This window comes from Scyliorhinus torazame, chromosome 4 (assembly GCF_047496885.1).
Source record: "Scyliorhinus torazame isolate Kashiwa2021f chromosome 4, sScyTor2.1, whole genome shotgun sequence".
Classification (NCBI taxonomy): domain Eukaryota; kingdom Metazoa; phylum Chordata; class Chondrichthyes; order Carcharhiniformes; family Scyliorhinidae; genus Scyliorhinus; species Scyliorhinus torazame.
Window position 1 is genome coordinate 108367566 of NC_092710.1, and position 23099 is coordinate 108390664.

Here is a 23099-nt window from a genome sequence, read left to right on the forward strand (position 1 = left end):
GCCACCACTATCTCCGCTTCCCCCTCTGGTGGGGGCATCACCATTACCCCTAGCAGCCTCCGTATATTCGTATTCAGCTGTCTCCCCTTCACAAACCCAGTTTGGTCCTCATGGACTACCCCCGGGACACAATCCTCTATCCTCATTGCCATTACCTTGGCCAGAATCTTAGCGTCTACATTTAGGAGGGAAATAGGTCTATAGGACCCGCATTGCAGCGGGTCTTTTTCCTTCTTTAGGAGAAGCGATATCGTTGCCTCCGACATAGTCGGGGGCAGCTGTCCCCTTTCCTTCGCCTCATTAAAGGTTCTCATCAGTATCGGGGCAAGCAAGTCCACATATTTCCTATAAAATTCGACTGGAAATCCATCCGGTCCCGGAGCCTTCCCCGCCTGCTCCTACTCCTAATTCCTTTCATTACTTCCTCTATCTCGATCTGTGCTCCCAGTCCCACCCTCTCCTGCTCCTCCGCCTTAGGAAATTCCAGCCGGTCCAGGAAGCACATAATTCTCTCCTTCCCATCCGGGGGCCGAGCTTCGTATAATCTTTTATAGAATGCCTTGAACACTCCATTCACTCTCTCCGCTCCCCGCTCTATCTCTCCTTCCTTATCCCTCACTCCCCCTATTTCCCTCGCTGCTCCCCTTTTCCTCAATTGATGGGCCAGCAACCTGCTCGCCTTCTCCCCATACTCATACTGTACACCCTGTGCCTTCCTCCACTGTGCTTCTGCAGTACCCGTTGTCAGCAAGTCAAATTCTACGTGTAACCTTTGCCTTTCCCTGTACAGTCCCTCCTCCGGTGCCTCCGCATATTGCCTGTCCACCCTCAGAAGTTCTTGCAGCAACCGCTCCCGTTCCCTACTCTCCTGCTTTCCTTTATGTGCCCTTATTGATATTAGCTCCCCTCTAACCACTGCCTTCAGCGCCTCCCAGACCACTCCCACCTGGACCTCCCCGTTATCATTGCGTTCCAAGTATTTTTCAATGCACCCCCTCACCCTTAGACACACCCCTTCATCTGCCATTAGTCCCATGTCCATTCTCCAGGGTGGACGCCCTTCTGTTTCCACCCCTATCTCCAAGTCGACCCAATGTGGAGCGTGATCCGAAATGGCTATAGCCGTATACTCCGTCCCCCTCACCTTCGGGATCAACGCCCTTCCCAAAACAAAAAAGTCTATTCGCGAATAAACTTTGTGGACATAGGAGAAAAACGAAAACTCCTTACTCCTAGGCCTACTGAATCTCCACGGGTCTACCCCTCCCATCTGCTCCATAAAATCTTTAAGCACCTTGGCTGCAGCCGGCCTCCTTCCAGTCCTGGATCTCGACCTGACCAGCCCTGGCTCCAGCACCGTATTAAGATCTCCCCCCATTACCAACTTTCCCACCTCTAGGTCCGGGATGCGTCCTAGCATGCGCCTCATAAAATTGGCATCATCCCAGTTCGGGGCATATACGTTTACCAAGACCACCGCCTCCCCCTGTAATTTGCCACTCACCATCACGTATCTGCCCCCGCTATCCGCCACCATGGTCTTTGCCTCAAACATAACCCGCTTCCCCACTAGTATAGCCACCCCCCTGTTTTTCGCATCTAGCCCCGAATGAAACACCTGCCCCACCCATCCTTTGCGTAGTCTAACCTGGTCTATAAGTTTCAAGTGCGTCTCTTGTAACATAACCACGTCTGCCTTAAGTTTCTTAAGGTGTGCGAGTACCCGTGCCCTCTTTATCGGCCCGTTCAGCCCTCTCACATTCCACGTGATCAACCGGGTTGGGGGGCTTTTTACCCCCCCCTTGTCGATTAGCCATCCCCTTTTTCCAGCTCCTCACCCGGTTCCCACGCAGCTGTGTCCCCCCCTGGCGGTGCCCACCCCACCCCATTCCGGCTCCCCCCTCTCCCCAGCAGCAGCAACCCAGTAGCTCCCCCCTCCCACCCCCCCCGCTAGATCCCCCACTAGCGTAGTTACACCCCCCATGTTGCTCCCAGAAGTCAGCAAACTCTGGCCGACCTCGGCTTCCCCCCGTGACCTCGGCTCGCACGTGCGACGCCCCCTCCTTCCTGCTTCCCTATTCCCGCCATGATTATCATAGCGCGGGAACAAAGCCCGTGCTTCCCTTTTGGCCCCGCCCCCCATGGCCAACGCCCCACCTCCCTTCCTCCCTCCACCACCACCTGTGGAAGAGAGAAAAGTTACCGCATCGCAGGATTAATAACATAAAACTCATCTTTCCCCCCCTTTTTCCCCCCCTCTTCGCCCCCCCATACTCGCCCCACCACTTTGTTTCAAACGTTCTTTTTTAATAACCCGCTTATTCCAGTTTTTCTTCCACAATAAAAGTCCACGCCTCATCCGCCGTCTCAAAGTAGTGGTGCCTCCCTTGATATGTGACCCACAGTCTTGCCGGTTGCAGCATTCCAAATGTTATCATCTTTTTGTGAAGCACCGCCTTGGTCCGATTAAAGCTCGCCCTCCTTCTCGCCACCTCCGCACTCCAGTCTTGATAAACGCGGATCACCGCGTTCTCCCATTTACTGCTCCGAGTTTTCTTTGCCCATCTAAGGACCATCTCTTTGTCCTTAAAACGGAGGAATCTCACCACTATGGCTCTAGGAATTTCTCCTGCTCTCGGTCCTCGCGCCATCACTCGGTATGCTCCCTTCACCTCCAACGGACCCGCCGGGTCCTCCGCTCCCATTAACGAGTGCAGCATAGTGCTCACATATGCCCCGACGTCTGCTCCTTCTGCACCTTCAGGAAGACCAAGAATCCTTAAATTATTCCTCCTCGCGTTATTCTCCAGCACCTCCAGTCTTTCCACACATCGTTTATGGTGTGCCTCGTGCATCTCCGTCTTCACCACCAGGCCCTGTATATCGTCCTCGTTCTCGGCAGCCTTTGCCTTCACGACCCGAAGCTCCCGCTCCTGGGTCTTTTGCTCATCCTTTAGCCCTTCGATCGCCTGTAATATCGGGGCCAACAGCTCCTTCTTCATTTCCTTTTTAAGTTCTTCCACGCAACATTTCAAAAACTCTTGTTGTTCAGGGCCCCATGTTAAACTGCCACCTTCCATCGCCATCTTGGTTCTTGCTTGCCTTCCTTGCCGCTGCTCCAAAGGATCCACTGCAATCTGGCCACTTCCCTCTCCTTTTTCCATCCGTTTCCAGGGGGGATACCCTTCTGGTTTACCGCACAGTGCTTCTAGCCGTTAAAATTGCCGTTGGGGCTCTTATTAAGAGCCCAAAAGTCCGTTCCACCGGGAGCTGCGACTTAGCTGGTCATCGCCACACCCGGAAGTCCGATATCGAGCTTCTTGATGTTGTTGGACCTGCACTCATCCGGGCAAGTGGAAAGTATTCCATCATAGAATCCCTACAGTGTAGAAGGAGGCCATTCGGCCCATCGAGTTTGCACCCTCCCTCAGATACAGCATCCTACCTAGGCCCAATCCCCCTGCCATATCCCGTAATCACACCCTCTCTATTTGTCCTTGTGTATCTCTGTATTTGTCCCAGTCTGTTTGTCCCCTATTTGTCTCGGTTTGTTTATCTCTGTATTGGTTCCTGTATGTGTGTTTCTTTATTTGTCTGTGTGCGTGTGTCTCTGTATTTGTTCCTGTTTGTGTGTGTCTCTTTATTGGTCCCCGTGCGTGTGTGTCTATTTGTTTCTGTTTGTGTGTCTCTTTATTTGTCCCCATGCGTGTGGTCTCTTTATTTGTCCCTGTGTGTGTGTCTCTCTCTATTTGTCCCTGTTGTCTTTGTATTTTTCCCACTTGTGCCTTGTGGATGATGGACAGACTTTAGGGACTCAGGAGATGAGTTACTTGCTGTAGAATTCCCAACCTCTGACCTGGTCTTGTAGCCACAGTATTTATATGGCTGGTCCAGTTCAGTTTCTGGTCAGTGGTAACCAAGGATGTTGATCATGGGGATACTGCCATTGAATGTCATGGGGAGATGAAATGAAATGAAAATCGCTTATTGTCACGAGTAGGCTTCAATGAAGTTACTGTGAAAAACCCCTAGTCGCCACATTCCAGCGCCTGTTTGGGGAGGCTGGTACAGGAATCGAACCGTGCTGCTGGCCTGCCTTGGTCTGCTTTAAAAGCCAGCGATTTAGCCCAGTGTGCTAAACCAGTCCCTGGTGAGGTTAGCTTTTCTCCTGTTGGAGATGGTCATTTCCTGTCACTTGTGTGATATGGATGTCACTTGCCACTTATCAGCCCAAGCCTGAATATTGTCCAGGTTTTGCTGCATATGGACACAGACTGTTTCAGTGTCTGAGGAGTTGCAAATAGTGCTGGGCCTGTGAAATCATGTGTGAAATTCGCACTTCTGACCATATGATGTAGGGAAGACAATATTTATTTCAAAATAGCTATTTATATACAGCTATTGGAGCTACTAAATTTTCTGTTGGGGACATTAGGTGGTGGAGTGGGTTAGCCCCACTGCGTTACCTAGTTTAACTGTTAAAATTTTAGATAAAAGCAAATTACTGCGAATGTTGGAATTTGAAACAAAAACAGAAGATGCTGGGCAATTGCAGCAGGTCTGACAGCATCTGTGGAGAGAAAAGGGAGCTAACGATTCGAGCTTTGACAAAGAGTCATCCAGCTCCCTTGTTTCTCCACGGATGCTGTCGGACCTGCTGAGTGTTTTCTGTTTTTGTTAAAATGTTACCTCGTGTCTGGAGGCTACCCCTTTATCCGCACCCCTGGTAGCTCAGCACAAACACTTTCCTCCGGAAGGTACAAAGTCTACTTCCCTATGGGCATGGAGCCATCGGACTGAACTGTTAATGATCAGGGTAGTTTGGGTGGAGTTAGGAATGTTGACACCACAGAGACAGTGAATGGTCTAATGATCTGTAGACAGAACATAAAAACAGGAGTGTGTCATTCAGTTCTCAAGTTGAACTATCCTTTTCTCTTTTTACCAGACCTGGTTCTGTAACCGTAGTACCCTTTCCTATCAATCTCAGTTTTGAAACTTCCAAATAACCTGCTCTGCATTTTCAACATTTTATTTTCAATTAATATTTCCAGTATTTACATTTTTTTACTTTATACACATCAAGTATTACTTGCCACTTGACACTGACCTGCTTCCCTGTGCCCGTTTAGCTCAGTTGGCTGGGCGGCTGGTTTGTGAAGCAAGGCCAACAGCGCGGGTTCAATTCCCAGACCGGCTGAGGTTATTCATGAAGGCCCAGCCTTTTCAATCTTGCCCCTCGTCTGAGGTTTGGTTACCCTCAGGTTAAATCACCACCAATCATTCTCAAAGGGAAAGCAGCCTATGGTGACTTACTGCTTCCCCGCTGTAGCTGTGGGGAAGTTAGGAGTAAGAACTCAGTTGTACCCAGGCAGTTAGTGTAAACAGCAGAGCAGCACTTTGGGGCTAAACACAATTAGTTGCTTTTAAACATTTTAAAGTATCCAAGTTTCACCAGACTAACATATGTGTGCTCGTATATTTTAAAAATAATTATTTTCTTGATTTCCTAAATCCTGGTTGTACTTGCTGTGGAGTTTAGGCTCTCGTGCAGCAGAATTGGCCATGAGTCATGTCGAATTCTACAGGACCTGTTGAGCACAAGCTCGCAATAAATTAGCAATCCTTTGCAGACCGTAGGTAGTGTGAGACGTTGAGCATTTTAACAATGTTGTGAAATTAAGGCATATTATTTGAACAACTAGAGTAGGGAACAACAACTTGCATTTATATCGTACCTTTACAGCAATTAAAAAAACCAAGGAACTTCACGGGAGCATTATCAAACAATGTTTAACACCAAGCCACACGAGGAAATATCGGGACAGGCAAACAAAAGTTTTATCAAGGAAATAGGTAGTTTTTAAGAAGGAAGAGAGAGGGCAGTGGAAATTGTGGATTTACAAGGCCAGAAATGGAGGTTCGTAAGCTTCTAGAATTGGGCATTACAAAAGTAGGGAGGCCAAGGACTACAATTTATATAAAAAAAGGCAAAGCTTTACTCTGCAGCCGGCTACTGTGCTTCACGTTGGAATGCTTGATTTTGATATTTCCCACTTATGATTCCGCTCAGCTGATGAACTGATATTCATCGGAGAATGGAGGTGAAAAGTACAATATTATGAAGCTAATCGGCAATCTAATATGGGAGGAATAATAATTGTTGCATTTTTCATCCTCTGCAAAAGTCATTTAATCTTCTAAAACTATATCTTGTTTGAATTCCTGATGTTAATTTACATTATCATTGTTTTATTTTTGTTATCTTCCTAAACAGCATCAAACACTGTTCAGCAAACAGTTAACAGGAGGCCAAGCTGGAAGGGTTCAAAAGAATCTTTGGTTGCTCAGCGACATGGTCCATCGCTAATGGAGACCGTGGTATATCGAGCAGACAGCCCCGTCTCCCAGGTGGAAATGGGTCGGCCGTTGTCTTCAAGTTCTGGAATAACTGCATACACCCAAAGTGGACAGGGACCTTTGGGAGCAGTGAACTCTCAGAGAGCGAATCCCCAACCATCGCTTCCAGTGAGGAGTGTAACTCCTCCACCACCTCCACCCAGAGGACAGACTCCTCCCCCACGTGGCACCACTCCTCCCCCATCCTCCTGGGAGGGGAACCAGCAGCCAAAACGGTTCTCTGGAAACATGGAATATATGATCACGCGGATATCTCCTGTGCCACAAGTAGCCTGGCAGGATGGGTTCCCGCCAGCCAATCTTGGTGCTGCCACTATGATGAATCCACCTCCTCAAGGCCAGAGGGGGATTAGTCCTATTCCACTGGGTAGGCAACCTATTATCATGCAAAATGCCACCTGTAGTAAATACAACTACCCAGCAGGCCGAACAGGCCACCAAAATGGATCAGTGCAACCAGACGGCTCAATAGGTGGCCATTTTGTGTCTCACGCAAGTGTTATGGGAGGAAACCCAGTGAGTCGCCAGCCACCACCGTACTCACACTCTCAGTCTAGCCGACTGAGTCCCAGTGCCCTCCAGATGCAAGCTGGTGGGACTGCTGCTTCCACTTACAGCAGCAACCTGAATGGAAATGTTTCACAGTCAGTTATGGTGCCGAACCGCAACAGCCAGAACATGGATCATTACAACCTCAGTGCGCCTACGATTGCGTGTTCGTGGCCACAGCCACCTCCATCCCAACCCCAGTCTTCAAGTGGTGGCCTGGAGATGCCTAATTGGCACCCATCTCAAAACCTGAATGCACCTGTACGGTCCAATTCCTTCAACAATCACCTTCTGTCCAGCCGGCAACCTCATTCTAACTCCCAACCATCCGCCACCACCGTGACTGCCATTACCCCCGCCCCTATTCTGCAGCCTGTGAAGAGCATCCGTGTACAGAAACCCGAGCTGCAGACTGCACTCGCACCTACTCACCCTCCCTGGATGCAGCAGACTGGGCCAGTTCCCGAGTGTCCCACTCTGGCTGAAACTCCGAGTTATCAGCCTCCACCTCCGCCGTACCCCAAGCACTTGCTTCAGCAGAACCAATCTGTGCCGCTTTATGATTCTGTCGCTAAAGCCAATAAAGACGAACACACAGCAAAGCAGTCCATACCACCAGTTACACCGAGCACAGAAGAGGATGAGGCCGCCGAATACGGGGAACGGTTTGATGCTACAGAGAAGGAGAAGAAACAGATTACGACATCACCCGTCCCAGTTAGGAAAAACAAAAAGGATGAGGAACGTAGAGAGTCACGGATTCAAATTTACTCCTCGCAAGCCTTCAAATTCTTCATGGAGCAGCACGTGGAGAATGTGCTCAAGTCACATCAGCAGAGGTTGCATCGCAAAAAGCAACTGGAAAATGAAATGTCGAGGGTAAGCTTCTCTCCATAAGACGCTTACTGTATCAAGCATCCTTCAGGCAGACCCCACTCAATCCTTTTGTTTGCTGCCATTGCTTGTGAGCAGGCAAGAGGATAGAAATGACCACACGGTTCACTCTTTTGCACTTATCATTCCAGTTTTACAGGAGGTGTGCCATGTCATTGACATGTAAACAGCCTCAGGCCTCATGCAGGAAAATTAAAACCTTATGAATTTTGAGTTTTTCCCTGTGTCTTGACCATGCTGTTAGCCTCAGCTCAGAAAAAATACTCTTACCTCTTCATTTAAATGCTTGTAATATAAAGCCCCACTGCAAAGACTTGAGCACATCATTTGGGCTGCACTGTATTTTAGATAAGATGTTAAACTAAGGCCCTGTGCAGTTGATGTGCAAGATCCCCAGGCACTATTCAAAGAAGAGCAGAGTTCTCCCTCCTGTCCTGATCATTATTTCTCCTTCAACCACCATCACCTTATTGCTGTTTATGGGACTTCGGTACATTTTCTATAGTGATTACACTTTAAAAATACTTTATTGGCTGTAAAATTTCACTTTGGGAAATCCTCAGAACACAAGAAATAGGAATAGACCATGTGACTGCCCGAGCTTGCTCCTTCATTTAGTACGATCATGGCTGATCTCGGGCTTCAACTCTGTTTTCCTGCCCGCTCCCCATATCCCTTAATTCCCTGAGAGACAAAAATATCTGACTATCCCAGCCTTAAATATATTCAACGATGGAGCCTCCACAACCCTCTGGGGTAGAGAGTTCCAAAGATTCACAACCCTTTGAGTGAAGTAATTTCGCCTCATCTCAGTCCTAAATGATTAGTCCCTTAGCCTGAGACTACCTTTGTGTTTTAGATTCCCCAACTGGTGGAAACAACCTCTTAGTGTCCATCCGATGAATCCGCCTTAGAATACTTTAGGATTCAATGAGATTGCCTCTCATTCTTTTAAACTCTAGAGAATATAAGCCCAATTTACTTAGTCTTTCACTATAGGACAACCCTCTCATTCCAGGGACCAATCTAGTGATCCCTCACTGTACCACCTCCAACGTAAATATAATCCTTTCCTAAATGTGGAGACCAAAACTGCACACCGTGCCAAATGTGGTCTCACCAAAACCTCGTCCATCTATAGCAAGACTTCTTTATTCTTGTACTCCAATCCCCTTGTAATAAAGGCCAACATACAATTTACCTTCCTAATTGCTTGCTGCACCTACATGCTAACATTCTGTGTTCCTTTTACAAGCACACAAGTTTCTTTGAACATCAGTTTTTATGCAGTTACATTGTATACCTTGTGTTGCCCTATTATGTATTTTCTTTTCTTTCCTTTTCTTCCCATGTACTTAATGATCTGTTGAGCTGCTCGCAGAAAAATACTTTTCACTGTACCTCGGTACACGTGGTAATAAACAAATCCAATCCAATCCAATCCAAATTCTGCTTTTCTATTGTTAAGGCCAAAGTGAATACCTTTGTGCTTCCTTACGTTATGCTCTATGTGCCATCTTGTTTCCCACTTAACCTTTTCTATATCTCTTTGCAGTTTTTCTGTGTCCTCCCCAAAGCTTGACATCTAGAGCTATGGGTTACTGTTTAAAAATATGGGGCTGCCCATTTCAGGCAGAGATTAAATTTATTTTTCCCCGAGGGCCAAGAGTCTTTGAAACTCTTCAGTCAAAAGGTGGTTGAATATTTTAAGGCAGAGGTAGATAGATTCTTGATAAGTAAGGGGATGAAAGGCAGATTTCTGATAAGTAAAGGGATAAAAGGCTATCGGGGGTAGGTGGGAATTAGGAGTTCAGGATACAATTAAATCAGTCATGGTCTTATTGAATGGTGGAGCAGGTTCAAGGGGACGAGTGGCTTACTCCTCCTAATTCGTATGTTCATACTTTCCCACCTAGCTTGGTATCATCATAAAATGTTGATATATTACTTGTCACTGGACTAGTAATCCAGAGACATGTAGACCAGGGCAATGCTCCGGGGACCCGAGTTCGAATCCCACCACGGCAGATAGGTGAAATTTGTATTTAATAAAAACTTGGAATTCAAAGCCCAACGATGGCCATGAAACCATTGTTGATTGGCATGAAAATCCATCACTAATACCCTTCATGGAAGGAAATCTGCCACCCTTACATGGTTTGGCCTGCACGTGACTCCAGACTCACAGCAAAGTGGTTGACTCTTCAATGCCCTCTGAAATGGTCTATCAAGCCACTCAGTTCAAGAACAATGAAACAATTTTTAAAAGCTCTGCCTCTTCATCTAAGTCATTAATATAGATTGTAAATAGCTGAGGCCCCAGCTCTATCCTTGTAGCACTTCACTATTCGCTGCCTGCCAACTTGAAAAACACTATTTACGCTCATTCTGCTTTCTGTGCGTTAAGCGATCTTCTAATCATGCTGAAGTGTTACGCCCAACTCCATGAGCCCTAATCTTGCCTTTTGGAAGCAATTTAGAACCCAGCAAAGGAGGATCAAAAACTGATTAAGAAAGGGAAAAGGAGAATTTGAATGCAAACTAGTGAAGAACATAATGGCAGACTGTAAAAGCTTCTTTAGGTATGTGAAAAGGAAAACGTTAACTAGGAAAAATGTGGGCCCATTAGATGTGGAGGCAGGAGAATTTCTAGTACAGAACGGAAATGGCAGAGAAACTAAACCGTTATTTTCCATCTGTCTTCACAATGGAAGATACAGAATATCTCCCAGAAATACTACGCAACCAAGGGACTTATAAAACTGAGGAACTAAAAGAAATTAGTATTAGTAAAGAGGTAGCATTTGAAAAGTTAACTGGTTTGAAGGTTCATAAATCCCATACCAGATGAGCTTTACCCTCTGCCACCCACCACACATAAGGGGCCCCCCCTCTCCCAATGGGGTTACCCCCCTGCTAGAGCCTCGCGGCACTGCTCCCATTCATGTGCCCCTGGCTCGATCATGCCCTAGGTCTGTATTCCCTAGAATTTTGAAGTATATGGGGAGACCTAATTGAAACACACAAAATGTTTGCATAATATTTCTCCAGCTAGCGGGTCTAAAACCAGGTGACATAATCTCAGGATGGGTGATCAACCATTTAAGAGGACGAAGAATTTCTTTACTTGGAGGGTCGTGAATCTTTGGAATTCTCTGCTCAAGAAGGCTGTGAAAGCTCAATAACTGAGCATGTTCAAGACGGAAATCTAGCGCTTAATGCCATCAAGAGATATGGAAATAGTGTGGGAAAGTGGCAGTTATATGATCAGCCATAATCTAATTGGATGATTGAGCAGGCTCAATGGGGAGAATGGCCACTCTTGTTCCTTTTAACTTTCCATTTGGCACCTTATCAAATGCCTTTAGGAAATCCGGATATACGACATCTACCGGTTCCCCTTTATCTACCCTACTAGTTATATTCTCAAATTCAAAACTTTAAATTTGTCAAACAGGATTTCCTTTTAGTAAAACCATATCGACTTGTTCTAAACATACTCTGCTTTTCTACGTGCATTGTTAAGATTTCTTTCATCAGAGATATCAGCATTTCCCGACAACTGATGTTAGGCTCACCAGCCTGTTGTTGACTGCTTCCTCTCGCCCTCCTTTCTTGAAAGGTTGTGTAACATTAGCCAACTTCCAATCTCGTTGGACCATTCCTGAATGTAAGGAATTTTGGAAAATCATAGCCAGCTCATGCAGTATCTCTGCAGCTATCTCTTCTAGAACCTGTGTTCATCAGGCCATCAGGTCCTGGGGATTCCTCAGATTTTAGTCCCTCAAGTTTTGCTAATACTTTTTCTCTGCTGATATAATTTCCTTAATTTACTCAGTTTTTAGCCCCTGCAATTCTGAACTGTGCTCTGGAAATTCAGACCATTGTTCCTGGGGTGGTGGCTTATATAAAGCATTCCATCACAACACAGAAATGTAAAGATGTCTTGGTCTTGCGTTATGGAATGAGAAAGCAAACTGGCTCAACACTGAGAGTTACACATGACATGATGCAGTGCAAAATAAAAAGGAGAAAAGAGTAGCAACAAAGGATAATCCTTTGTATAAACTAAACTGAAATTAAAATGGGAGAACACGATGAAATGAAGATCAACGATATTGAAGAAAATCATTAATGTAGGGAGTGTAGTGAGAATGTGAAAAGGGAGATTTGAAAGATTGAAAATGAAAAGGCCAATAAAAGTTGGGCAATCAAAAAATGTAGGCACGTCAGATAAAAGATATGGAGCAGTTGAAGAAAATTGAGCAGAGCTCAAAGTGCATAGATAGATCACCAGATATTGAGAGACACCACCCCAGGCTGTTAAGATAATATTAATAAGCAGGACCACAATGTTCAGTCCTCAGCTGTATAATTTGTACCATTGGACTGTTCACGCTGAGAGAAAAGGGTAAAGTTGAGGTCAGTTTGACAAATTCTTAGAAAAATTTAAGATTGACAATGGCATTTGGGATTTTATGAGTTATCAAAGGTCGCCCATCGTGAAATTGTTAAATGCAATTTGTATTTGACAAAATATTTTTTTTAATTTAAAAAAAATATATTTTAAAGTTTTCAAACAGAATTTTTTCACTTTACAAATCAACATAAAAATAACACAATTGCTGATAAGTAACATTATTTAAATAAAATAGTGAGCTAACAAAGTGACCAAAAAACATTAATTAATTTTTAAAATTAGCGCTCTTCTCCCCCCCCCCCCCGAGCTGCTGCTGCTGGCGATCTATTTTCCCTTAACGTTCCGCAAGATAGTCAAGGAACGGTTGCCACCGCCTGGAGAACCCCTGAGCCGATCCTTTCAGCGCAAATTTCATTCGTTCCAGTTTTATGAACCCTGCCATATCGTTTATCCAGGCCTCCACGCCGGGGGGGTTTCGCTTCCTTCCACATAAGTAGGATCCTTCGCCGGGCTACCAGGGACGCAAAGGCCAGAATATCGGCCTCTTTCGCCTCCTGCACTCCCGGCTCTTCCGCTACCCCAAATATAGCTAACCCCCACCCTAGCTTGACCCGGACCTTCACCACCTTTGAAATCACCTTTGCCACTCCCCTCCAGTACTCATCCAGTGCCAGACACGACCAGAACATGTGTGTGTGGTTCGCCGGGCTTCCCAAGCACCTCCTGCACCTGTCCTCCACCCCGAAGAACCTGCTCAGTCTTGCTCCCGTCATATGTGCTCTGTGTAGAACCTTGAATTGTATCAGGCTAAGCCTGGCACACGAGGACGAGGAATTTACCCTACTTAGGGCATCAGCCCACAGCCCCTCCTCAATCTCCTCCCCCAGCTCCTCTTCCCATTTTCCCTTCAGCTCCTCTACCAGCGCCTCCCCCTCGTCTCTCATCTCCTGATATATTTCGGACACTTTGCCCTCCCCGACCCATACCCCGGAAATCACTCTATCCTGGATCCCCTGTGCCGGGAGTAGCGGAAATTCCCTCACCTGTTGCCTCGTAAACGCCCTCACCTGCATGTATCTAAAGATATTCCCCGGGGGCAACTCATACTTTTCCTCCAGCGCTCCCAGGCTCGCGAACGTCCCGTCAATAAACAAATCTCTCAATCTCCTAATTCCTGCCCGATGCCAGCTCTGGAACCCTCCGTCGATCCTTCCTGGGACAAACCTATGGTTGTTCCTGATCGGGGACCACACCGAGGCACCTGTCACCCCCCTGTGCCGCCTCCATTGCCCCTAGATCCTTAAGGTTGCCACCACCACTGGGTTTGTGGTATACTTTTTCGGGGAGAGCGGCAGCGGCGCTGTCACCAGCGCCTTTAGGCTCGTTCCCTTACAGGACGCCATCTCCCGCCTCTTCCACGCCGCCCCCTCTCCCTCCCTCATCCACTTACAAACCATCGCCACCTTGGCGGCCCAGTAGTAGTCGTCCAGATTTGGCAACGCCAGTCCCCTCTGTCCCTGCTGCGCTGCAGGAACCCCCTCCTTACCCTCGGGGTCGTCCCTGCCCACACACAACTCATAACGCTCCTGTCTATTTTCTTGAAAAAGGCCTTAGTGATCAGAATGGGGAGTCATTGAAACACAAAAAGAAACCTTGGGAGGACCATCATTTTTACCGCCTGCACTCTGCCCGCCAGTGGGAGCGGCAGCATATCCCACCTTTTGAAATCCGCCTCCATCTGCTCCACCAGCCGCGTCAGATTGAGTTTGTGTAGATCCCCAGGGTGTATTACGAAAAGCTCACTCTTGCCCATATTTAGCCTATGTCCCGAAAAATCTCCAAACTCCCTCAATATCTGCATAACCTCTGTCATCCCCTCTACAGGATCCGCCACATATAGCAGTAGGTCATCTGCGTAGAGTGACACTTGATGTTCCTCTCCCCCTCTAACAATGCTATGGCCAGTGGTTCAATTGCCAACGTGAACAGTAATGGGGACGGGGCACCCCTGCCTTGTTCCCCTATATAACCAAAAATACTCTGATCTTTGCCGATTTGTGACTACACTTGCCACTGGGGCCCCATATAGGAGTCTGACCCAACTGACAAACCCCTCCCCGAACCCAAACCTCCTCAACACCTGCCATAGATACTCCCACTCTACCCTATCAAATGCCTTCTCTGCTTCCATTGCCGCCACTATCTCTGCCTCCCCCTCCGCTGGGGCATCATTATCACCCCCAACAGCTGTCGCACGTTGACATTCAGTTGTCTCCCCTTTACAAACCCTGTCTGGTCTTCATGCACCACCCCCGGGACACAATCCTCGATCCTCGTCGGCAGCACTTTTGCCAGCAGCTTGGCGTCTACATTCAGGAGTGAGATAGACCTATATGACCCGCATTGCAGCGGATCTTTATCCTGCTTCAGGATTAGTGATATCGTCGCCTCTGACATTGTCGGGGGTAGAGTCCCTCCTTTTCTGGCTTCGTTAAAGGTTCTCGCCAGCAGCAGGGCCAACAAGTCCACATATTTCCTGTAAACTTCCACCGGGAACCCGTCTGGTCCCGGGGCCTTCCCTGCCTGCATGTTCCCCAGCCCTTTAGTCACCTCATCCACCTCAATTGGCACCCCCAGACCTGCCACCTCCTGCTCCTCCACCCTCGGGAACCTAAGTTGGTCCAGAAACTGTTGCATTCCCTCTTTCCCCTCTGGGGGTTGAGACCTATATAGCCTCTCATAAAAGGTCTTAAACACCTCATTTACCTTCCCTGCTCTCTGCTCCGTAGTTCCCGTTTCATCCCTGACTCCCCCAGTTTCCCTCGCCGCTATACTCTTGTGAAGTTGGTGGGCCAGCAGGCGGCTCGCCTTTTCCCCATATTCGTATCTCATCCCCTGTGCCTTCCTCCACTGTGCCTCTGCCTTTCATGTGGTCAGCAGGTCAAACTACGTCTGAAGTCTTTGCCTCTCTCTGTATAGTCCTTCGTCCGGGGCCTCCGCATATCTTTTATCCACCCTCAAAAAATTCCCCACTAATCTCTCCCTTTCTTTGCCCTCTTTTTTTATCCTTGTAAGCCCTAATGGAGATCAACTCTCCCCTAGCCACCGCCTTCAGTGCTTCCCATACTACCCCCACCTGGATCTCACCATCATCATTGGCCTCCAGGTACCTCTCAATACATCCCCGCACCCTTCCACAGACCCCCTCATCCGCCAATAATCCCACATCCAGTCGCCAGAGTGGGCGCTGCTCCCTCTCCTCTCCTAATTCCAGATCCACCCATTGCGGGTCATGGTCTGAAACGGCTATGGCCGAATACTCCGTTCCTGCCACCTTCGAGTCAGTACCCTGCTCAAAACAAAGAAATCTATTCGGGAGTATACCTTGTGGCCATGGGAGAAAAAGGAGAACTCTTTGGCCAGCGGCCTAGCAAATCTCCACTGATCCACTCCCCCCATTTGCTCCATGAACCCCCTAAGCAACTTGGCCGCTGCCGGCCTTCTTCCGGTCCTGGATCTAGACCAATCTAACCCTGGATCCAGCACAGTATTGAAATCCCCCCCGCATTACCAGGCTTCCCACCTCCAGGTCCGGGATATGTCCCAGCATCCGCTTCATAAATCCCGCGTCATCCCAGTTCGGGGCATATACATTTATCAGCACGACCCTTTCCCTGCAATCTACCACTCACCATCACATATCTACCCCCGTTGTCCACCACCATATTCCTAGCCTCGAACGACACCTGTTTCCCCACCAATATCGCCACCCCCCTATTTTATGCGTCCAACCCTGAGTGGAACACCTGTCCCACCCATCCTTTCCTTAACCTAACCTGATCCGCCACCTTCAGATGCGTCTCCTGAAGCATGACCACATCTGCCTTCAGTCTTTCTAAGTGCGCGAACACTCGGGCCCTCTTAATCGGCCCATTTAGACCTCTCACATTCCACGTGATCAGCCGGATTGGGGGGCCACCCCCCCCCCCCCCCGCCGACTAGCCATCCCCTGTTCTAGGCCAGCCCCCCGTCCAGGTCCCGCGCACCCACCTGTCCCCCAGGCGGCGCCCTCCCGTCCCGACCACCTCTTCTCTTGCCAGCTCCCACTCGCTCCCAGCAGCAGCAACCCAGTTGATCTCCTTCCCCCCCCCCCCCCCGCTAGATCCCCATCTAGCATGGTTACTCCCCCCATGATGCTTCCGAAAGTCAGCTAACTTTAACTGACCCCGGCTTCCCCCGTTCTCTCCTTGACCCCCCCCTGTGCGTGGGACTCCCTTCCTGCGCCTATCTTCCCGCCATCATCTCCCTAGCGCGGGGGAAACCCTGCGCTTTCCTGGATCGGCCCCGCCCCCTATGGCGCAGCTCCCCCATTCCCCATCCCCCCTCTGTTTCATTTTCCACCGGCGCCCATATTTCTCAGTGTCCCCCCATCAAGAGGAGAAAGAATCCCCGTCTATCGTCTCGATACTATGAACCTCCCATTCCCCAATTTACATTCCTATACATCAACCTCATTGTCTCCCCCCCAACATCAGTCCCTCAGTTCTGGTCCAGTTTCTCTTCTTGGATGAAGGTCCATGCCTCATCCGACGTTTCAAAGTAGTAGTGCTTGCCCTGGTGCGTGACCCACAATCGCGCCGGCTGCAGCATCCCAAACTTTATTTTCTTCCTGTGAAGCACCGCCTTGGCCCGATTAAAGCTCGCCCTCCTTCTCGCCACCTCCGCGCTCCAGTCCTGATACACTCGTATCACCGCATTCTCCCACCTGCTACTCCGTACCGTCTTGGCCCAGCTCAAGACAGCCTCTCTGTCAGTGAAGCGATAAATCTCACCACTATCGCCCTTGGTAGTTCTCCAGCCTTTGGTCTTCGCACAAGGACTCGGTGAGCCCCTTCCACCTCCAGGGGACCCGAGGGGGGCCTCAGCTCCCATTAGCGTATGGAACATCGTGCTCACACAAGCCCCAACGTCAGCTCCCTCCATTCCTTCGGGGAGACCCAGAATCCGGAGGTTCTTCCTCCTCGAGCTGTTCTCCAGGACTTCGAGCCTTTCGATACACCTCTTATGTAGCGCCTCATGCATCTCCATTTTTACCACTAGGCCCTGTATCTCATACTCATTTTCGGCTGCCTTTGCCTTCACCCCACGGAGCTCTATCGCCTGGGCCTTTTGTGTTTCTTTTAGCTCATCGATTGCCAATAACATCGGCGCCAGCACCTCTTTCTTTAATTCCTCCACACACCGTCGGTGGAATTCCTGCTGGTCCGGGCCCCATGTCATCTGGGCTCCATCCGTCGCCATCTTGCTTCTTCCTTCTCTTCTCTGCCGCTGCTCCAAAGGATCCTTCGCAATCTGGCCACTACCACCGGTCCTTTCTATACACACCCGGGGGGACACCTTCCTTCGTCACCCCACACTGGGTTTGGTCCGAAAAACTTCCGTTGGGGCTCCCGAAAAGAGCCCAAAAGTCCATTAGAACGGGAGCTGCCGAAACGTGCGGCTTAGCAGTGCATCGCCGCAACCAGAAGTTGATATAATATTTTTTTAAACGTGACAGAATAGTCCCGGGGATACAGTTGATCTGATTTGCTATTGGGAGTGGTTGAAGCAGAGACTAATGCACCTTTCAATGGAAACCTGAGAAAGTATTTGAAGCTGAGGAAGGTAAAGGGCATGGAGTTTAAAGTGTTCCAGCAAAGAGCTGGCACAGACATGATGGATCAAATGGACTTTATTGTGTTATGAACTTTTTATGGTTCATCCTTTTTAGTGGCGACTGTTGAACAAGTAATTCTGGCATAAATCACAAGAGCGCTTCTGGCTTTTTTCAGCTACTACCATGTGATTCTATGATTATAAACAAATTAAAAATTAAATAATTCAGACAAAACATGACAATTGATCCTTAAAATTTTTCCTCACTTGTAGGAAATCTGCCTAATTATGTTTTGCCATATGAGGCTTCCGGCTGGCAAATACGCGGGTATAATTTATGTTCCCTTCTCATAGCTTCTCTACTATCTTTGTGGTGTCCATTCTCATATTTGATTATTTTCAAGCACATGTAATATTTCTTGCCCTCAGTTTTTCTTATGATACCTGTGTGCTTGTATCCTCTATCAGCGTTGGTTAAAGTGAGCTGGAACAATTAATCCCTCTAATGAGTTCAGTCTTGGCTGCTCCTGGCTTTTTACACATCCTATTCCAATCTCATTCTTCAAATGTCCATCTCACGATACTGTTCTCTCATGATTTCAATTCTATTTGATACAATGGGTTTACGGAAGATTTTCTAAGTGTCATTCTAGGACCAATTGGCAGGGTGTTTCTTGACAACAGCGTTGGTGAGATCATAGCCTGCATTTAATGGCAGCCATGATGTGGAGATGCCGGCGTAGGACTGGGGTGGACACAGTAAGAAGTCTTACAACACCAGGTTAAAGTCTAACAGGTTTGTTTTGAATCATTAGCTTTCGTAGCGCAGCTCCTTCAGGTGAATGCTGTGCTCCGAAAGCTAGTGATTCGAAACAAACCTGTTGGACTTTAACCTGGTGTTGTAAGACTTCTTACTGTATTTAATGTCACTTACTGCCGAAAATGAGCCCCCATGAGTGTCGGCATCTGATTCGCCCGATTTGTGCCTCAGCCTCTCGCCACGAACAAGGGGGAGCTGCTTTTAAATGCTCCCTAACCGCTCACTTCGAGTCAACACACAAGCACGGCAGCGCAACGTGCAGACCTCACGCTTTGGGGTGCAGACCTGGACAGGCTGCTGGACACCGACGATGCAAGACGGGACGTCGTGTTCCACTAAGGGGGTCAGAGGACCAGCAGCAGGGTCACCAATGCCACTTGGGTGGCTGTGACAGCGGCAGTCAGTGTGGACAGGAGGACCAGTATCCAATGTCGGAAGAAGACCAACAGCCTCCACCGAGTTGCAAGGGTAAGTTTCCACCTCTCTCCTGGCATCAGTTCCACCTACCAACCCCCAAATTACCAAACTGCATCCCCCATCCCCCACCCACACAAATCATCACTGGCTGATACCTCGCACCCTCCCACAATCCCTACTTTGTGTTTGTCCCTAAGCACCCGGCACCCACCAGCACAACCACTTCATGTCCACTTGAGTGCCACACACATGTCACCTGCTGTAGACGCCCCTGATCCACGTGGCTCACAATGCCCTCTCTTGTCCCCGCAGGAGAGACTAGCCCACAATCAGCAGCAAAGGTCCAAGGCGGCGGCGGCGTCCAAGCCCTCACATCCTATGAGGAACGGGCCCTGGAAATTGCAGGGTTGTCCGAGGAAAGAGCAGTCACCAACAGTGAGGTTGGCATCCACCGCAGGGGTGAGGATCCACTGCCCTTTCACCCAATGACCTGTCTCAAGTTGAGTTATTCTTGTCAGACAAATGATCCTTCCCTCTCACTGGCCACATGTCCATTCTCTCGCAGGATCTCAATCTGATGGGGCCAGGCCATCCGGAGTCGTCCCTCCGCCCCCCCCCTGCCACCCAAGAGATCACCTCAAACGTGAGCTCCGAGGAGATCATCATTGAGGCGCACAGACCTCCACCTTCCACTAGCGCAGAGACACACATCTCGATGACGACATTAGTGGATACATTCTCGGGCACAATCTGCTGAGCACCACACAGTTGCAGATGCACATGGAGGCAGGAACACCCCAGGGAGTCAGCAGCTGGAGGTCTGCTGGATCCCAGGAATCAGCTGAGTCCAAGTCAGATGCCAAGCCTCTGGACAAGGTTATCCCAGAGCTGATGCAGATGCTGGGACATGGCGTGAGATTCAGGCAGGGATGTCAGCGACATTCCAGTGAGTACATAGCTGATTGGAGAATTCTCAAAGGCTACGGGCGCAGGAGATGACACCGACAATGCATGGTACCGAAGCCAACACTGCTGGGGTGGTGACCGCAGTGGAAAGCCTGGAGCATGAGGTCAGCATCTTGAGTGGTGGTGTCAAGACATGGCTCAGTCTAAGGACCTTAACATCATGTCCCAGTCGCTGAGGGGTGTCCTGTAGGCAGGTGGACATTGCTGAGATATGGCAGAGTGTGTCCCATTCGCAGCGGGGCGTGTCCCATTCGCAGAGGGATATAGCCAGGGCACTGCAGAGCGTGGCCCAGTCACTGAGGAGAATCGCTGAGAGTGTTGACACCATGGTGCAGACAACGACGAGGTGCCAGGATTGCCAGAGTCATAGGACAGAGGCACCTGGAGCTCATTCCAGTTGCCCTCTATCCGATAGAGACCCCTACGGGCACCGTTAGGGAGGAAGCGCTGGAGTTCAACTCTGGGCCTGCTACCAAGGAGACGACAGCGGCCTTCTGTTCTTCTGAATCCCCCCCCCCCCCCTCTTTCTGACACTAGCACATCCCAAAGGCAGTGGGCAGAACAGGGAATCGTGGTGTCGCCAGTGACACCTGTAAGTTGGCCAGGGCCCTCTGGCTCCAGGCCCTCCAGAGAACGTCCGCCAAGGCCATCAAAGGCCTCAGTGCACAAAAAGCAGCAGGCTGACTCCACCTCTGATGTACATCCCGGGGATGCAGCACTAGACCACGTAAGATAAAGAAGATTGGGGAGCACTGAGTGGGCACTGGAGGGAGTCACTATGCGTAGCTAGAGGAAATGGAAATGTTCACTTTTAAAACATTTTTTGGAGTACCCAATTTTTTCCCCCAATTAAGGGGCAATTTAGTGCAGCCAATCCACCAATCCTGCCCATCTTTTTGGGTTGTGGGAGTGAGACCCTCGCAGACACTGGGAGAATGTGCAAACTCCACACGGACAGCGACCAGGAGCCGAGATCGAATCTGGGTCCTCAGCGCCGTGAGGCAGCAATACTAACCACTGCGCCACACTGCTGATCACTGTTAAAACATTTTTAAAAATATATAATTTGACAATTAAGGGGCAATTTGGCATGGCCAATTCACCTACCCTGCACATCTTTGGGTTTTGGGGGTGGGGTCCACGCAGACACGGGAAGAATGTGTAAACTCCACACAAACACAAACTCCATGCACCCTCAGCGCCGTGAGGCAGCAGTGCTAACCGTGTGCCATCGCGCCGCCGTATTCACTGTTTAAAATATGTTACACCTGATAGCATGTGCAGCTTTTGTCACATTAATCTTCATAGCGGGCCTGCCTGCACCCCACCCCCTGTTGCTCTCTGCTCCTCCCACCCCCGGGCACAGTGGTCCAAGGTCAAAAGCCCCTTTGCAGACCCCTTTCAGAGGATGGGTGTGAGCACCCTGTCAACAGAAAGACAGGAGTCAGACTCTGGCACAAACTGAGGAGCACCAGAGCTTTCCTCACAGTGAGCGATCTTCACTTTCCTGCCTTGTATATTGACTCGCTGACACTGCCAACACAGGCCCATCACTCTGGATTGATGTTACGCAGGCCCTTGGACGGTGGAACGGAGGGGGGAGGGAGGGGAATGGGGAGGTGGGAATCAGGTGAGGATGAGGCCTCCCTGGTCCTCCGGGCGTGTTGAACCTTCACCGCCACCTGATCCTCCAATCTGTGGCTCCCCAGGCTCATCCTCCATCCTCTCCTGGTCTTCCTCCTCAGATGAGTCTGCATGTCCCTCCTCCTCCAGCATGTCGCGCCAGTACTGTGCCAGGTTGTGGAGGGCAAAGCAGACCACCACAAAGCAGGAGACCCTGTACTGCAGTGCACCACCAGAGCGGTCCGATGCGCTGTTCAATGACCCAACGGGTGGCAACACGGGCCTCGTTATAGTGGGTCTCGGTTTCTGGCCTCTGCACTGGCGGGTACCCCTTATCCCCCAAGATCCAACCCATCTTCGTGGGGTGGTCTTGAAGATGCTGGGCTTCTCCAAAGGTCCCAGGTGATGGTTCCTGTTAATGAAGGGCACTCCCTGATGCCCCGGTGCGCGCAAGGTGACATGCATGCCATCAATTACCCCTGAACGTGGGACATCCTAGGGATGGTAAAGAATCCTGCAGCCCGGGCATTTTTCGGGCTTGGTCCAGCTCAAAGTTGATTAAGTCTGATGTCCGAGCATACAGGGCATCAATGACCTCACAAATGCACTTGTGGGCTGAGTCTAGTGAAATGCTGCACATGTCCCTGTTCGAGCCCTGGAATGAACCGGTGGCATAGAAGTTCAGGGAAGGTCACCTGGAGTGGGTGTCCTCCACTGGGTGCCGCAATGTCTCTTTGTTGAAACACAGTCTCCTGCTGCATTTGCTGTCTGCCATCTCCTTGAAAGACCAACAACGCCTGTACACCATGGGCTGTTGTTGGTGTCCCCCTCTGGATTCCTCCTTGGCCTGATGGGCGGCTGGATTTTCAGGGTGTGCAATGGCTTCCTGCACATGGGTGCGGCCTCCAGCCGGTGTCGTTGCTGCTGCCTTCTCCGGCGCTTGGCTGCCACTAGCACCGCGAGGGTATCCTCTGCGGGACTGACACCACCATCCATATTGGTATCTGTAAGGAATTAGAGAAGGAGCGAGACCGACAATCAGTTAGGGCTTCCACCCCAGGGCCCTGAAATCCCCCAGCCCTTGCATGTCCCACCTTCTCGCAGAGTGCCATACAACGAGCCAGTTTTCCTGGAATATCTCGTTCCGCACATTCACCCCGGCCACATCTGGAGTGGCCACGCTAAATTGCCCCTTAATTGGAAAAAATGAATAGGGCACACTCAATTTATAAAAAACGATGTGCACTCGTGATGCCAAGACAAAGGGCCAAGTGCTGGAAAATGGGATTAGAATAGTTAGGAGGTTTTGGACCAGTACAGATACGATAGGCGAAA

The 23099-nt window shown here is 49.4% G+C and overlaps 1 protein-coding gene across 3 annotated transcripts in view; it reads left to right on the forward strand.

Moving 5' to 3' along the window:
• lats1 (large tumor suppressor kinase 1) overlaps window positions 1–23099 on the forward strand; it is a 58432-nt gene that overhangs the window by 17135 nt on the left and 18198 nt on the right. For all 3 annotated transcript variants that reach the window (XM_072498448.1, XM_072498450.1, XM_072498449.1), the window contains exon 4: window positions 6278–7848. In XM_072498448.1, coding sequence (XP_072354549.1) covers window positions 6278–7848 — 1571 coding nt within the window. The remainder of the gene's footprint in view (window positions 1–6277; window positions 7849–23099) is intronic.